Consider the following 16,241-nt stretch of genomic DNA (forward strand, 5'->3'; position numbering starts at 1 on the left):
GGTGTCACGTTGGACTGAGGCATGTCTGAATGGGGGTGGAGGGGGAGAGGGAAGCAAGGTGCGGTGACCCCTACTGGTAGCATCCCCTACTGGCTCAGTAACTGCGGGCAACTTGTTTAATTTCTTTGGTTGGCACACCTTCCCCAGGACCAGGGTACAGAGGTTCCTGGTGCATGTGTGGGTGTTTAGTGATGTCAGATTGGCCTTCTCTCTAAAGTGCAGACCCCAGATACTGCCCAAGGCCTGGGAACTTACTTTGTGTCTGAGCTCCTGGGAGGCCGACCCTTCCTAGCTTGTCACTGCATATGGCCTCTCCAGGGCAAAGGAAGGCAGCCCCCTGCTGGCCGAGCCCTAAGCCTCCTCTCATATTTGAAGGCCAGCACTGAGCCTCTAGGGTGTAGATCTACCCGGGAGCATTGAGCTCCTCCCAGGTCTGCTGACTGTGGGCTGCGGGGGGCCACTCTGTGGGCCTGCCTGTTCCAGAAGGCCGATAAGTAGGTGTGGGTGGCTTTTTACAGTCAGGTGCAGGGAGGAAGAGAGTCTATCTTATCAACCCAGAGGGGCCAGGGAGAGGCCACTGACCTTGACTCCTCCTGTCTCTGGGCCCCGAGAACAAGAAGGCAGAAAAATGCACCCGCTTTGTCTGATACTGTGGGCTCTGGGAGCTGGCAACTGGGCAAAGTGATGCTGTTCCTGGGTGGTTTCCACCGGGCATTTCTGGCTGGTTGCTTGCCTGGACAGCTGGTCACTGACTCCCTACCCCTGTTACCTTTGTCCTCCGTGTTTCCAAAGCCAGTCTAGCCTATCCCAGACTCCCTGAGCACTGAACTGGGTGCACAGAAAGAGGAAAGACAGAAGGGGGCTCCCAGGCCCGAGTCCCTGTACTCGGGCATGCTAGGCTATGCCACAAGCCTTATAAAACACTTTAGGATCAGGCCAACCTGAGGTTCAGAGGGAGGTGACTGTCCTAACTTCTGTTGTGGAACAGAGCTGGTCATCTAGGGACAAGGTCCACACCCTTTGCCCTATACTGCTCTGAGCCACAGCGTGGCTCACACCTTGGCTGTTTCTGACACCCAGCCTCGCTCCGTGGGCCCCAGTGAACCCACTGCTTAGTGATCCATCACGCAGAAGACAAGCCCCACATGAAAAGAAAGCCCAACAAACTCTAGAAAATACAAGGAGTTTATCTATAAATAAGCAGTCAGTAGCTGGCAGGCTGGCGCACTGGCAACCCTGTTGTGCTGAATAGGCTAGGCTGCCCCTGGGAGGGCTTCGCCGAGTATCTGTACTAGAAAGCAGGACAAGGGGCCTTCTTCATACATCTAAGATAGCCACAGCCAGGCTGAGGCTATGTGGCTCCCCAGGCCTGAGTGACTGGGCCCATTCTCTCTGGCCATCTCTCTCTCTGCAGTGACACAACCTGAGATCTAACCATGCGCTTCCTCTGCCCCTGGAAGGAAGGGCCGACTCCCAGCTCCACTTGCAGGCTCTAACTAAGACATCTCACTGGGTCCTTAGGTTTGTCCAATTTGCCCAGGTGACCTTGCTCTGCGCGATATATGGAATAGAGAGGCCCTATGCGCCCCCCAGTGAGCTCTCAGAAGAGGCTGGGCCTCTGTCAAAAGAAATGCTGATGGGTGGGCCCCCAGCTAGGCTCCACACACCCCATGCCCCTACAGGTCCTCTGACGGAATCAGCATGCGTTTCTCTATGTTGCGACTCTTCTTACCCCCTCCGGAGACGCTGGTTGGGCCAGGGTGAGTGCTGGACGATGGGTGCCCACCCTGGCCAGGCCCAGGAGCTTCGTGTGTGGACTGCTGTGTATACTGCTGGTATGCTGGCGAGAAGTTATGGATGGCATCCTGGACGATGTCCTGTGGGCTGATGGTCTCCTTTAATCCACTGGATATACTCTGCATAGGAGCTGGCGGGGCTGGAATGTAGAACATGTGGGTCTGAGTCACAGGTCCTCTGGTCCATAGCACCCCACTTCAGTAACACAGCCCCTCAGCCCTGTCTCTAGGTCTGAGCATGTCCAGGCCTTGCCATTGGCTAGTAGGTGACCTTAGATACTTGACACTTGGATACTCGAGACCCAGCTCAACCCCTGCAACTATCTATCTATCTATCTATCTATCTATCTATCTATCTATCTATCTATCTATCTATCTATTTTTCTTTCTTTCATTTTTTGGGGGTTTTTTTGTTGTTTTTTTTTGAGACAGGGTTTCTCTGTGTAACAGCCCTAGTTGTCTGGAACTAGCTCTTGTAGCCCAGGCTGTCCTCTAACTCACAGAGATCTGCCTGTCTCTGCCTCCCGAGTGCTGGGATTAAAGGCGCTCCTGCATCTTAGCCTTGGTCTTGGGCTATCCTTGAATAGACCTCTGCCTAGGGGAAGCCCTTCACCTTGAGTGGGCAGGAGCCATGCAGTCACCAGCCATGTGGCCATTACGGCACACTCACTAGGCCAGCCAACCCAGCCACTCTTGACAGCCTCCGCAAGTACCGAGTGTTAAGAGAGTAGCTTCCTCTGTCCACATCTTTCAGAGTTCATAATCGCCCTTTGCTTGCCTGGCTAAGACCCCTCCAGGGATGGGCATCATGGCTGAGCCATTGCAGGTGCCCCTCAGTGGTGGGGCCCAGCTCACCTGGCGAGTTCTTCTTCTCTGAGTACACCTGACTGGGAAAGGCATAGCGCAGCGCAAGCGAGGCAAACAGCATCTCGATGCAGATAAGGAAATTCTGGTAGCCAGCGGCCAGGGTACCAGCCCCCACCCTGGTGCCATCCACGGCCTGGACCTCAGGGATGACCCCACACCTCTCCAAGATGGCCAGCAGCATTCCTAGAGACAGAGACAACCATTCAGGCCCCATCGTTGGATGGAAGCTGAGCCCTGGCAAGGTTCTTACTGAAGCTGAGGGTATGCAGGGGGAAAGGCTAGCCTTATCCCAGGGCTTCTTTGATACTGACCACATTGGTGGAGTGACTGGTTGAGAAGGGCTGGGTCCTTAGAGTCAGGGTTCCTGTTTCTCCCCCAGACATATCTAACTTGGGCCTGGGGATCCCTGCTTTTATGCTGCGGGCTGTGGGGACTGAGTTCTCACGGCCTGCTGGGGGCTTGGTGGGGACCAGGGTTCTGGAAGCCAAGGCTTCCTACTGTTGACAGATCTCACGGTCAACAGGCTCCCCTCCAGACTCTGCCAGCCCTGAGCTGAGCAGCTGAGTTATTGACTTTTCATAAGGTTACAGATGCCGAGGCACACAAGGTTGGGATAGAGGTCAGATCTGAACCCAGGTCCCAGGGATGCCAGTCCTGGCCCCACACCCTTGCCCAGGTTCACGCACCCTGCCAGAAGGAGAGGAAGATGATGGCTTTGATGGTGAGGAACTTGAGCACTGGCTCAAAGGGCCTCAGGAGGTCTCTGGTAGCGAAGTAGAAAAGGAACAGAGCGTAGAGAGCCAGGCTAACTGAGGCATTGTACACGAGGGTCACGTACAGGTAGCCGCTGTGGATGCTGGGTCAGAGGAGGTGCTGGTTAGACTAGTCCCTGTCCCTCATGACATTCTTTTAGCCTATCCCCTGGCTGGGCACCACATCCCCAGGACAGCTCCATCTAGATCCTCCCTCCAGGGCCTCAGACAGTACCAAAGGGAGTAGTGGTTGGGGGCCTGGGGTTACCCCTCAGGAACAGGGCATGGTTCAGGCGCCTTCCCTAGAGCTGCGGCCTATCCTCCTGGGCCCTCCCACAACCTTAGCAATGTCTTCGTTTGTTTGTTCTGAGGCAGGATTTCATGTAGCCAAGGCTGGCCTCAAACTCCTCAGATAGCCAAGGATGGCCTCCAGTTTGTCATCCTCCTCCATCAACCTCCCAAGTGCTGCGTGTCAAGTGTGCACCACCACACCTAGTTTATATGAAGCTGGGGGCAGAACCCAGACGCTCATGCATGCTAGGCACACACTTTACCAACTGAGCTACAGCCCACATAGAGGGGGAAGAAGGCCGCTTGAGGAAGGGACCTGTGGGGAGCCCTGACCCTCACAGCCCCAGTGAGACACCAGCTCATAGTCCCCCTTACTTGAAGTCCCCATCGTGGTATTTGTCGAAAGCCTGGAGGACGATGGTGGTCAACGCCATGACAGGCTTCACGATGCAGAACTGTAGTGTGGCCTGGAATGGGTGGGGGAAGGGAATGAGGCTGGGATGGGGTGGGTGGGGCGAGGGCATCGGGGTGGGGCGGGCAGGCCCCCTCACCTGTTTGCAGAAACGTAAGAAAGTGATGGAATAGGACATGCCACGGAGGCAGCAGGTCCCATAGAAGCAGCTGGACCTGCAGATGAGGAAGATGTCATTAAGGCCACTAGGAAGACAACTGGGGGTTCTACAGTGTGTCCTGGCTCGGGCCCCAGACGGGGCGGGGTGGACTCACCGGATAGGTTTGCCACGGATCTCAGCCATGATGGCGCTCTCTCCCCCCAGATACTGGAAGCACAAGGCCAGGAAACTGTAGATGACAAATGCTGCAGGGAGACAGGGGGTGACAGGGGGTGACAGTGAGGGTCACTCACAGAACCCCTCCACATGCAGGGGCCACCAGATCCACTCGGCATACCCCAGGAGAGGGAGCGAGCTTACTCAGACTGTGAGTCCCAGGCATCGAGGTTGCCGATTATTGCGCAACCCCGGAAGCAGGTCCCAGCTGAGACAGGGCACCTTGGGGATGATGGCAGGGGAAGTGTGTGCAGGTAGGTGCGTGCGTGTGTGAAGCTGAGGGTTCCCGCTGAGCTCCCGCAGGCCCAGCCTGGAGTATCACCTTCGTAGCAGTCTCGCACAGAGTCGAAGTAGACGTAGTATGGATGGCCCCCGAGGAGGAGGAGGCTGAGCCATGAGTCGAAGGCGTAGATGGGCACAATGAACAGGAGGCGGATGACGAAGCGCTGCTCTTGCGGGACGGTGTAGGAACGCAGGTGCGAGTAGATCTGTGGCAGAAGAGTTTCCGTGGTGCCTCTGTCCCTGCTCCTGGCCCTGTCGTCCACCACATGGGTGCCAGCTCGAATACAAGAGGAACCGGAGCAGGCAGAGCTCCAGGCTGCCCTCCCTACACTGCCTAACGTTCCACTGGGCACAGGATGAGTACAGAGAGTGGAAGCCGTGACAGGGAGGTTGTAGCATATATATTAGAGGAAGAGTCAAACCTGCTTATGACAGGAGCATTGTGGGTGGGTGCAAGACCAGTTGAGCATCCCTGGCTCCAACTAGAAAGTAGGACTGGGGAGGTGGCTCAGTTGGTAAAATGCTTGCTTTGCAAGCATAAGGACCTGAGTTCAAGCCAGACTTATGGACAAAAACTAGATACAGTGATGCATGCCTGTAATCCTAGTGCTGGGGAGGCAGAGACAGCTGGCTCTCTAGAACTCACTGGTCAGCCAGTACAGCCAAATCAGGAACTCCAGGTATCAGACTGTCCCTTAAAACCAAGGTGGATGGTGCCTGAGGAATAACACAGGAGGTAGCAGGGCAGGGGCCTGGCTAAGGTACAGTCGTTACCTAACAAGAGCAAGGCTCTGGATTCAATCCCTAGGACATGCTCCCTCAAAATTGAATACATGCTTAATATATACAAATATATATTAATTCTTTTCTTTTCAGTATAGCCTGATTCACTAGGTAGCCCTGGCTGACCAGGAATTCGCTCTGTAGACCAGGCTTGCCTTGGACGAATTGAGATCTGCCTGTCTCTGCTTCCCAAGTGCTGGGATTAAAGGTGTGAGCCACAGCCAGACTTTATTATTGAATGTAACCCCAACGCTTGCGCAGACTAAGTGAGTGGTTTCCCACTGAACCATATCTTCAGCTCCTTGAAACAGTATCAGTGGGCACGGAGTGTGGCTTAGTGGGAAAGCACTTGTCTAGCATGTGTGAAGTCCCAGGTTCAATCCCCAGTACCACCAAGAAAAAAAGCGTTTGCATTAACAAATAAAAACATTATGCATTTATAACATCTGCACTGAGGATATGACATATATGTGGGTGTCTATGGAGGCCAGAAGAGGGTGTCAGATCCCCTGCAGCGGGAGTTACAGACAGTTGAGAGCCAACCAATGCGGGTGCTCGGTCCTCTGCGAGAGTGTCAAGTACTCTTAACTGCTGAGCCATCTCTCCAGCCCCTCCTTAGGGGATCTGCAGGCACACGCTCTGCCACTGAGCCACACCGCTATTCCTCATTCACTCTTGAGAGGAGGGACAGAAGTACCTTCTGGTGTCATTCCTCAGACACCACGCTCATACTGTGGAATGAGATCTCATACTGAACCTGGAGCTCATGGATTTGACTCAACTTACAGCGGGCTGGTAAGTTTCAGGGATCTGACTGGTCACCCTTCCTTGGGGTTACAGATGTGTCCTGCTCTGCCTGGCATATTTTTTGTGGGTCCCAGAGATGGAGTTCTGGTCCCAGGCTTGCACAGCAGCTGAGCTGTTTTGACAGACACATAAAAGGCTGAGCCCAGTCAACCTCATGCCTTACTTGCTTCTGTGACATGGTGTAAAATCTTAAAAAAAAATCACTGTGGTTGCTTTTGAGAGAGAGTCACACGCTGGCCTTGAATGCATGATCCTTCTGCCTCAGCCTCCCCCAGTGGTGAAGTGATGAACCTATCTGTCACACTAAGCCTAAAATTCATTCCTTAGGCATTTTCAAACCTGTAACATATTTTGATGCCCTGTGGGGTCATCTTGAAGAACATTCCAGAAGTCAGGACACTCATTCACTCATCCAACAAGAGTTTCCTGGGTCCTGCTAAGCATCAGAACTCAGTAAGGAGACCTAAATGTCCCCTGTGGTACAAGTAGGCTCTCAACTTGGGGGACCGTGGAAGGCCTCTTGCTCTTTGACCCCTTCTAGGAATCTGTCCCTTTACAGAAATAAAGAGGAAAAAAAACTGTGTGCAAAGAGGTTCATCACAGTGAACCCCAGTAACGACTGCTTGGGCCACGCTCACCATGGGATGCCAGGCTCAGCCCCACAGAGCCTATGTGTGGAGGAACACTATATAGTCAGTAAGAACGAGGCTCCAGTGCACAGCTCTAGGGAAGTCCTCTGACAAGACAAGGTACCCGAGGTCAGAATAGGAAACCAAGCAGGTTCAAGTGTCATCTCTGCCTAATGAAAATGGAAGGAAAGAGCTGGGGATGTGTTTCAGTCGGTGGAGTGCCTGCCGAGCACGAAGGAAGCCCAGGGCTTCATCCTCAGCTCCACATCAACTGGGAGGTGTGTGATGCACACCTGTAATTTCAGAACTTGGAAAATGGAAGCAGGAAGATCAGGAGTTCAAGGTTATCCTCTGCTACATAGGGAGTTCGAGGCCGGCCATGCTGGGCTACAAGATGCTGTCACAAACAAACAAAACAAAACAAAAACCAATCCAGGAAGGTGATTATACTGTTCATTTTAAAGTTTTCTGAATTTTTTGTATTTTTTTCTACCACAAACAGAACAGGAACCTGCCCTACCCCCACCCCTAGTTCCAGGAACAGAACCTAGGGCCTTGTGTGCCCTCAGCCAGCACTCTACTTCTGAGCCATTCTCTTTCCTTTGTTTTATCTGGGGGTCTCACTAGCTGTTCAGGCTGGTCTTGAACACATTGTGGGCTCACGGAGGCCTTCTCTTGTGATCCTCTTGGGTCAGCCTGTGCCCCTAAGCCCCTCTGTACAGAGTCTCTAAGAGGAAGTAGGCTGGGAGTTGGGTTCCAGGCCACTGTGAGATAGACTCTTCGGGGAGGTGCCCTGTGGGGCACAGAGGTCATACTTTTAGACGGAGCTGTGTGTGTGTGTGTGTGTGTATGTGTGTGCAGGGGCCGTGTGGGGTGCGAAGGCTGTGGCGTCAGAGACCAGCTCCTTATCAGTCCCTTCCTCCCTCCCCAGCCTCTGAGGGAGGACAGAACGTGACCAGCCAGCAGGAGACCTTTCCCAGGCTAGCACTGCCTGGCTGGTGACCTTGACAACTTGCTGCTCTCTCTTGCCTCAGTTTCTCCATTTGCAAATGGAGGTGTTGATCCCCTCTCTTTGCCAGCCCCTACCCCTCCCAGAGGTCATCCTGCTGATCCTAACACGTGGCTGACACCTGCCTGGCCTGCCCTCAGGGCCAGGTCTGTATCCTGGTTACTGAGGCACACCTGGCCAGGTACCAGTCAGCAGGTGGCTGTCACAGGCAGAGGTGTTTGCTTAGTTCCTGCACACAGCTTACCTACTGACTCAGGCCCTCCCCTGGTGCCAAATGGGTGTTCCAAAAGGCCTGGGGCTTTCAGCTTTCAACACCAAATTCCAAGTCCTCAGCTCTCTGGCTCCAGCTCCCCAACTGCTCCCATATTCCAGCTGCCCATCTTCCTCCCCCAGCTCTCCACTCTGCCTGCCCAGCCCCCAGCCCCAGCTTCGAGTCCCACTCCCTCCCTCTGGGCTCACTGCCCTCAGCACCCTTACAGTTCCCATTCCTCTCGGTCCCCACTCCCCTAGCTCCTTCCCCCATCTTCCTGCCCCTCCTCCCCAAACTCCCGATGTCTGGCTTGAGGTTCTCTATATAGAGCAAAGTCCAAGCCCTGGTCATTCCGGGGGGGGGGGGGGGGACAGGGGAAAGGCACTTTCTCTCTCTTCCAACTGTGTGAGCCTGGGGAAGCCCCCAGTCATCTCTGAGTCTTAGTGTTCTTGTCTGGGACCTGGGACCAATCATTGACCTTGGTGAGCAGAGTGAGAGGCCTTAGACATGACTGGGGTGCCCACCCAGCAAAGTACCCTCTGTCTGGCAGAGACCTCCCACCTTAGGTTTGGCCCCTGCACATAAGCCCTGGACAAGGGCCATAGACGACACTATGCCTGGGGTGTCCACTACTGGAGGCTATCACTGGAGGTTCCATGATCCCAGTATCTGTCCATGGGGGTCCATCTGAGCCATGCTGGATCCCATAGAGACTGTGAGCCCAGCAGGGTTTTGGGGTGCTTACCTGGTGGCAGGTTAGGAGCAGAGCAGTCCATACAAACACGCCTGACACGCCTCGGGCCAATGCGCTGGTGAGGAAGAGCTGGGGGGGCCCCTGTGAGCCGTTGTCCACGCGCTCCATCTGCGGCCCGGCTGCCACTGTGGGCATTGCCGGAGGGAGGCTGGGTGGAAGCCAGGTCGCTGACACTAAGGGAGCTCCGGCTGTTTTCAGAAGGCCTGATGCATTCCTCATCTGCAGAAGCCAGCAAAGGAGTGAGCAGCCAGGGCAGCCCCCTCCCCTCCGTGGGAGTATGAGGGGCAGGAGGTGGGGCAGGAGATGGGCAAGGCCATGTGGGTGTCACCCAGGGGCCAGCTCTGCCCACAGTCATTTCTGCCTGCCTGGCTACCATCCCTAGGATCCCGCCCATATCCACGGAAGCTTCCCTGGGGGCCCACCGTGGCCACCTGTCCCCTTTGTGGGAGTCTGCCCTGGCTTTCCCATCCACTCTCCTGACTCTGGGTAGCCGTGGGATCCCACTTGAAGGACAAGGGACCTGGCCGCTTTACTGCCTGGAGCTCAGATCCTGGGTGGATGTTCTGGGAGGAAACCCCCTCAGGTTCCTTTGTGCTCTGGCCTCACTGACAGCTACTTCCTAGGAGTCCAGGTGGCGATGGCATGTACCTGTAATCCTAGCATTGAGGCAGGCCCGCTGCAAATATAAAGCCAGCCTGGGCTACCTAGTTACTCAGTTTCAAAATAGAAAAATATCTCCAAACAAACTCAAATTCAAAGCAAACAATAAATCCGAAACTTGTCTGGGAAGTGGGGAATCCACCTGCCCGGGACATTTGGGAGGGATGGCCAGTAATCATACCTTCAGGCAGGAGAAGGTGCTCCACCCCCACCTCCGGTGCCAGTCTGCCCCCACCCGACCCTTGCTTGCCTCTGACTCTGGCCAGATACTCTTTAGGGTCTCCACAAGCTCCAGCAGCAAGCAGTAGTGCACTTCCCAGCTGGGAGCCAACAACCTTGGGCCTCTTTCCTACCCTCGGTTGTCTGTCACGGGGGCGGGAGCCTACCTCGGTGAGCAGGAAGCTCTTTGGCCCGGGCCTGAGAGGCCTAGCCTCGTGGGAAACCTGGCCGGTCATTAACGCGGCCACATGGCCCCCACTGGAGGCCAAGCTTTGGTTTGGGGCAAGGCCGGTCTCTGGAGGGTAGCGCTAGGCCAGGAAAGGTACACAGGGCCTCACCTGGCCAATGGCCCACCTGGGCTTCGGGCTGAGGGAGGGGCAAAGGGAGGGGAAGCTAAGCCTTGTCCCCGCCCCTGTCGACACTCTATCCCTCCGGGGCTGTTTGCTCCGCAGCAGCTGGCTTCCAGGAACAGCCTGGCTGGCAGGTGCCTTCACCTGCTGGCACCAGGTTGTCAGGCAGTTGAGCAGGCAGGGACAGGATAGAAGAGCGTGCGTGAGCTGGGCCAGCTGGAGGAAGAAGGCCAAGGGGGATTCGCGGACATAGAACTTTTTTTGAGTGGTGAGGAAGGTCTAGAACTAGACAAAGTGGGGGCTGCCTATTGTGGGCATCCCTACTACTCCAGAATTGTGCGCTTAGAACTGGGCAGTGCTGAGGATGTGGTTTAGTTGGTGGAGTGCTGGCCTAGCATGCATGAAGCTCAGGGTTCCACCCCCTGTGTCGCATAAACCAGGGGTGCTGGTGTCCTACTGTTTTCCCAGCAGTTCGGTTAAAGGCAGGAGGGTTAGAAGTTCAAGGTCATTCTTGCTACAAACTGCTTTAGGCTAAACTGGGCTTTGTGAAAGCTTGTCCCACTGAATCAATCACTACACATATTCATGAATGAACATACAAATGAGTGAAAAAATAAAAAATGGGTAAATTTAATCAAACCTCATGGCACAGGCCTGTCATTCAGGCTACTTTGGAATCTGAGGCAGCACTGGTAATCCAAGACCAGTCTAGAATACAGAGTGAATTCAAGACCAGCTTGGGCAACTTAGTGAGACCCTATCTAAAAATAAAATGTAAAAAGTGTGCTGGGAATGTAGTTCATCTTTAGACTGTCTTCCTAGAATCCCCCAGTGAGGGGCTGGGGTGTGGCTCAGTGGTAGAGCCCCTGCCTAGAATCCCCCAGTGAGGGGCTGGGGTGTGGCTCAGTGGTAGAGCCCCTGCCTAGAATCCCCCAGTGGGGGACTAGGGTGTGGCTCAGTGGTGGAGCACCTGCCTGGAATCCCTACCATGTGACATGCCTGTGGAAAGAGGCTCACCTGCCCTGACTCCTGGAGTAGGTGGGGGCTCTGGCCATATCTCAGGCCTGTTCTGTATTCACATGGGCTTTACCACTGTGGGTGTGTTATGATGTCATCCATCCGGTCCTTTGTGCCACCTGACCCTACTGATGACTTAGACATGGCTTCAGGCTACTTTCCTTTTGGAGTTGAGACACGAACACTGGAGGCTTAGCTTGTGTCTGGGATACTCCAGGAGTACCCAACTGTACAAGGCTGAGATCTGTCAACCCCACGATCCCCTACTGCTCCATCCATGTCCTCCCATCAGGTACTTCCCATAACTGCACATGACATGGGAGTCATTCCCTGACTGCTTAGGCCATCTCTGTCCCTGACATACAGGCCCTGGACCATGGCTGCTGCACCCTCACCTCCCAGATACTGATGTCCTGGCCTCTGTCACTTCTAGCAATGTCTCCGCATCCCATTGCTAAAAACTTTCAGCTGAGATCTGTTTGGGTGTTTATTTGTCCTTCTTGTTAGGAGTTTCGGGAACCTGACGCTGTGCCTGGGTCCTTAATAACACAGAAGCCCTCCCCCCATTCCTGGGCCTCCAGATCATATCTCGACCTCAGCAGGCTCTGCCCCCTGCTGGAAAACTTTGGTCATCGCAGTGAGGTGGGAGAAATGAGGTAGCCATCTCAGTAATGGAGGCGATGGCACCCTTCTGGGTGGTGGAACTCCCTTTCTGGCTCCCTCTTCTGGGCATGTGAGATGGGGGCAGAGATGGGTCTCTGCTGGGTGCACAGTGTGGCTTTGGCACACACATCCTTGATATGGCTAGGGCTGGGGACCATCTTTGCTGCCTGGCTCTGGAACAAGGGAGGGGCTTGCCAAATGGCTCGCCTGGAGAGGGAGTCCACAATCTTGACAGAGGACCACATTCTGGGAGCCGAAGGAGCAGGAGCCGCTGTGCTGAGCTCAGATACAGCTGGAGAAGTGAGGGGTCACAGGGGAAGGCGGCCAGAGAGAGGCTAGCTTCTTGCCCTTGCTTCTTTGCACACTGCCGAGTGAGGCCTCACCAGAGGCCCGTATCAGAGGCCACACTCACAGAGGTTTGGACCCTGGCCACACCCATATGAGGATAGTCCCACTAGCCTACTGTTCACTGTGACCAGGACACTAGACTCCTGCCAATCCAGAAGGCTGTACTGAGAGAATTGGGTGTGGGGGTTTAGGAGAGCTGTTCTGCCTGTTCCTTGCTTCCACCCCAGTCTCATGGCCTCCACCTCTGATGCGGGCTGAGTTTTCCCACTCGGCTTCAGGCTGGTCTGTGGCAAGTCTCTAGCTGGCCATCTGGTCTCACTAGAGTAGGGGTCAGGGTTTGTTTGCCCCGGGATAAGTATCCTGCTAGTAGAACTCGCTGGCTGAGTCAACACATGGGGGGGGGGGGAGTCCTGAAGGGTGGGCAGTCGCCCCAGGCTGATCTCCAAATCCTCTGGATTCCCTGCTAAGTGTCCACTGGGTGTCGGGCAGCCCTTGTCAGTGAGGTTTGTTTCTGTCAGCGCTCTGGCCCGGATCCAGCTAGCACCCACACCTGAGGCGTGGCAGGGCAGAGATGAAGCCAAGAGCTCCCTGTGGGTCAAGGTGCTCAGGTAGGTTGAGAGGCCTTGGGTGTCTCTCTTTGCGGGTTCCAGGAAGTCTGGGTGATGAGTCCCAATTGCTGGCCTTCCGGGTTGGGGATCCCCACAACCACCCCTTCTCTCTGCCTGTGCCTCCTCCAGCTGAGACTTCCAGCATACCTGCCTAGAATACGAGTCTAGAATGCGTATGTAGAGCCTTCTGGTGACAGAGATGTGGCCCCTCACTTGGATAGACGCAGCCTTGAGAAACGTGTGGCCAGACAAGTCAACATGACCAAGCCTTGCCTCAGTTTCCCCAGGCTTTTTATCTTTCTGTTTATGGTTTCACAGAGGGTCTGGACACTCAGCAGGGGACTCGGGTTGCTAATCTCAGGTGGCTACAAGTCCTCTTACCAGGCCAGTGAGGACCTGGGACTCAGAGCCAGCTCAGCTGCCTTGGTGTCAGCTGACGCACAGGTGGATCCCTGACTTTCATCCATGCGGATGACTAGGGTCTGCTTGTTCCCAAAGTCCCTAGACCCCATGATGGGCCATCCTCGTGATGTCTGCCAACTGTGCCCCCTCCCTGCTCCTGTACCCATCTCCCTCTCTAGACCCGATTCTTTAGTCTTCAGAGAATCTGTCAGGGCCTGTCTGGGCTTGACTTTGCCCCACAGCCAGATGCCAGACTTGGGTGTGGACCTGGGGGCCCTTCCACTTGGAGATGGGCAAAGCCTTGCCCTGGTCCTGAGACCCTTCATAGTAAGGAGGGAGTCTGGACACAGGTGGAGAAGATTGGCTAGGGGATGGGATTCTCTGATTCTTGGCAGCAAGTGTGTCCCCACCGTGTTGGTGTCGTGGGGCCGCTGCTTGGACACCATTCTATTCCTGAGCCAGCCCCACACGCATGCACACTCACTCACACCCACACAGCTCACCTCCATGGTGGCTCTGGGCAGTTGGCAGGGCCCACTGGGCTGGTGCGTTGCTTTGGTTTCTCAGTACACACTCCACAGTTTCCGGACCTGAAGAGGTCCCTCCTCAGTGTGGTCTCCAGCTCTCTGCTGTCCTTCTTCTCAGCAACCAGGGAAGCTCAGGCCCCTTGGCTACTCTTGCTGCTTCCCGGGCATGGCTTCTCGGAGGCCCTGAAACTCCTCCCAGTCCTGCCTGGCCTGCCTTGCCTGCCCAACAGCCTCGGAGGAACACACCCTTCACCTGGCCACACCCTCTGTCATCCTGGATTCTGGGACCAGCCTTTCTTTCCCTGTCCTGGTCAATAGTGTTCACAGGCCTAGTCCTTAGAGCTGCTGATGGATAGACAGGCTTTGACCATGAACCCAGTGGGAGCTGGTCTCCACATCCAACATGGATTCTCAGGTAGGGTCATGATGCCAGTGAAATGTATGGACTTAAGGGCAAGGATGGTTTCCAGCTTCTCCCTCTATCCACGCAGCTCCCTCTCCTTTCATCTCTGAAGCACCTGAAGGCAGACATCACCTCTAACCTCTAATCAAGGTCACTGACATCGTCCCAGGATGCTGGCATCAGGAGACACAGGCTAAGTAAGTGCCTGCCATGCTTTTCCAAGGGCATGGAAGGGCTTTGAGAGTGGGTGGGTCAGAGTGCTACCAGAATCTTGGGGATTGGGACCAGTCGGATGGCTCAGGAAACAAAAGGGTGCTTGCCACCAAGTCCGATGGCCTGAGTTTGATCCTTGGGGCCTGCATGGTAGAAGGAAAAACTTTACTTCCTCACTATCCCCCACATGTATGTAATGGGACATGCATGCCCACACAAACAAATGTAAAAAAAAAAAATCTCGTTTGTCCTATTTCTTTGGTATGGCCTTGGGGAGTTGCAGCTGGGCCCTAGTTGTGAGGGACGCCCAATGCTTCTCATGCTCTGGATGGTAGGTACCACTGGATCTTTTTATTGAAGATCTCTCCCCAACTCCCTGCTTCTTCCAAGCACCCTTTATCCCCATGGCTTCATTTGTGTTAGGTCTTCTATCATGATGTCGGCAGCCTGTCACCCCCCCCACGTCATTGTGTCTGGTGGTGGGGCTGGGTTCAGGGCTCCACGAGGCCTTAGGTGCCGTGTTCACTCTGCAATGGGCTCTTCAAGCTGTGTTAATTGGGCTTGTATCTAGAGATTTCTCCCACTTGAGCAGGGCTCTGAGGTCTTCCAGCTTGTGGTCCTTGTAGAATCTGTTTATTCCCACTTTCAGCCGAGCCTAGCACTCTTGACCCTACGGACAAGCCCTGATGTGTGATGGCAAACTGTAAGTCATAGCAGTAATGCCCCTGCAGTCACCCTGTGCATCATGTAGGCTCTTGACCTCACTCACCATTGGCCCCCTGCTCCTGTTGCTCACTTAGGGCTTGTCTTTGTCTCTTTTGGTATGTGGTATGCGAGCATTTTGGGCAACTGCTTCATCTGCCTGGCTTTTCCATGGGTTCTGGAGATCTGAACTCCAGCCCGCAAGCTTGGTAAGCCTTTCATCCCAGCTCCCGGCCTCTTGATTTCCCAGTCCTCAACCTCAAGCCAGGACAGTTCACTGCCTGTGTGCTGCTTACTTGGTTATAGGGAGTAAGGTAGGGCTTGGTCAAGCTCCTGGAAAGGCTCCTGCAGGGTCCCCTGAGGATATATTATACCTTCCTAGGCCTCCCTTGACCTCTTTAGTGCCGTCACCGACTGAGCAAGAGCACCTTGTCCTAGCCACTGGGGAGGCTGCTTGCTCTCAGCAGAAAACTGCTAAATGACCTCATGGTGGCGAAGGCATAGCCCTTAAGGGGGCAGCCTGGCCTGTGGCACGTGACAGGCAGGGCAATCTGTTTAGGCGCGCTAGGAGTTGATTACAGATCTACCCCAGGTGTGTACCATGTGCAGTGCCTGTGTCCACAGAAACACTTTCCACCCAGAAATTGCTGGTGCTGTGGATCTCTTCGGGGCGACGTGGGTCTCTCCTGAGTTACGGTGGAAGCGGAGCACAGGGGACGCTCTGGCCAGGTCCCTTCTCCAGTAGAGCCTTGGCTGATTTACACAGCAGATTTGGGCCAGGGGCACTGGCTTAGATGATTAAGGCATTTGTTACGGGCCTGTGTTTTACGGCTACCAGACAGCTCCAAGCAGCTGTAAACACTGCCCAGCTTGGAGAGGGAGCCGGTTCAACTACAGGTCAGTTTCAGTATCCCTTCCCAAGCAGGCAGCCTCCAGCCCTGCAGACGAAGTGAATGAAGCTGCCTTTACGCCCCCAGCTGTCATTTATGTGGAAAATACTCTGTCACTGCGTTTTGGGTTGGTGGAGGACCCAAGGAGATGAATGGAAAGGAAACCGCCTGAACCGACCAGAAGCCTGGAAGCAAAACCAGCATCCCTGAGCCTTATTGGCAGATGGAGCT

At 54.8% G+C, this 16,241-nt stretch overlaps 1 protein-coding gene across 4 annotated transcripts; it reads right to left on the reverse strand.

Moving 5' to 3' along the window:
- Positions 1 to 1,167: 1,167 nt before the first annotated feature.
- On the reverse strand, positions 1,168 to 10,283 carry Tmem184a (transmembrane protein 184A). 4 transcript variants are annotated; one of them, XM_038344921.2, is made up of 9 exons: positions 10,226 to 10,283; positions 9,000 to 9,227; positions 4,817 to 4,982; positions 4,433 to 4,523; positions 4,258 to 4,333; positions 4,082 to 4,173; positions 3,350 to 3,519; positions 2,652 to 2,846; positions 1,168 to 1,936 (listed from the first exon to the last, which is right to left on the reverse strand). In XM_038344921.2, the coding sequence occupies exons 2-9, from the start codon at positions 9,225 to 9,227 to the stop codon at positions 1,677 to 1,679; spliced, it is 1,278 nt and encodes a 425-aa protein (XP_038200849.1). In that variant the 5' UTR covers positions 10,226 to 10,283; the 3' UTR covers positions 1,168 to 1,676. The 4 variants fall into 4 exon arrangements, with proteins under 4 accessions (XP_038200849.1, XP_038200846.1, XP_038200847.1 ...); XM_038344918.2 differs by lacking the exon at positions 10,226 to 10,283 and adding an exon at positions 10,055 to 10,219; XM_038344919.2 differs by lacking the exon at positions 10,226 to 10,283 and adding an exon at positions 9,919 to 10,194.
- Positions 10,284 to 16,241: the final 5,958 nt, after the last annotated feature.

Source organism: Arvicola amphibius, chromosome 10 (assembly GCF_903992535.2).
Source record: "Arvicola amphibius chromosome 10, mArvAmp1.2, whole genome shotgun sequence".
Classification (NCBI taxonomy): Eukaryota; Metazoa; Chordata; class Mammalia; order Rodentia; family Cricetidae; genus Arvicola; species Arvicola amphibius.

Bases quoted from the DNA above. Each gene is read 5' to 3' on its own strand.
- Tmem184a (XM_038344918.2), bottom strand. From the start codon at position 10,123: ATGACCGGCCAGGTTTCCCACGAGGCTAGGCCTCTCAGGCCCGGGCCA. The intron at 9,228-10,054 runs GTAGGCTCCCGC...TGGCTTCTGCAG, and splicing joins AGAGCTTCCTGCTCACCGAG to ATGAGGAATGCATCAGGCCT. The intron at 4,524-4,816 runs GTGATACTCCAG...GTCTCCCTGCAG, and splicing joins TGTGCGAGACTGCTACGAAG to CATTTGTCATCTACAGTTTC.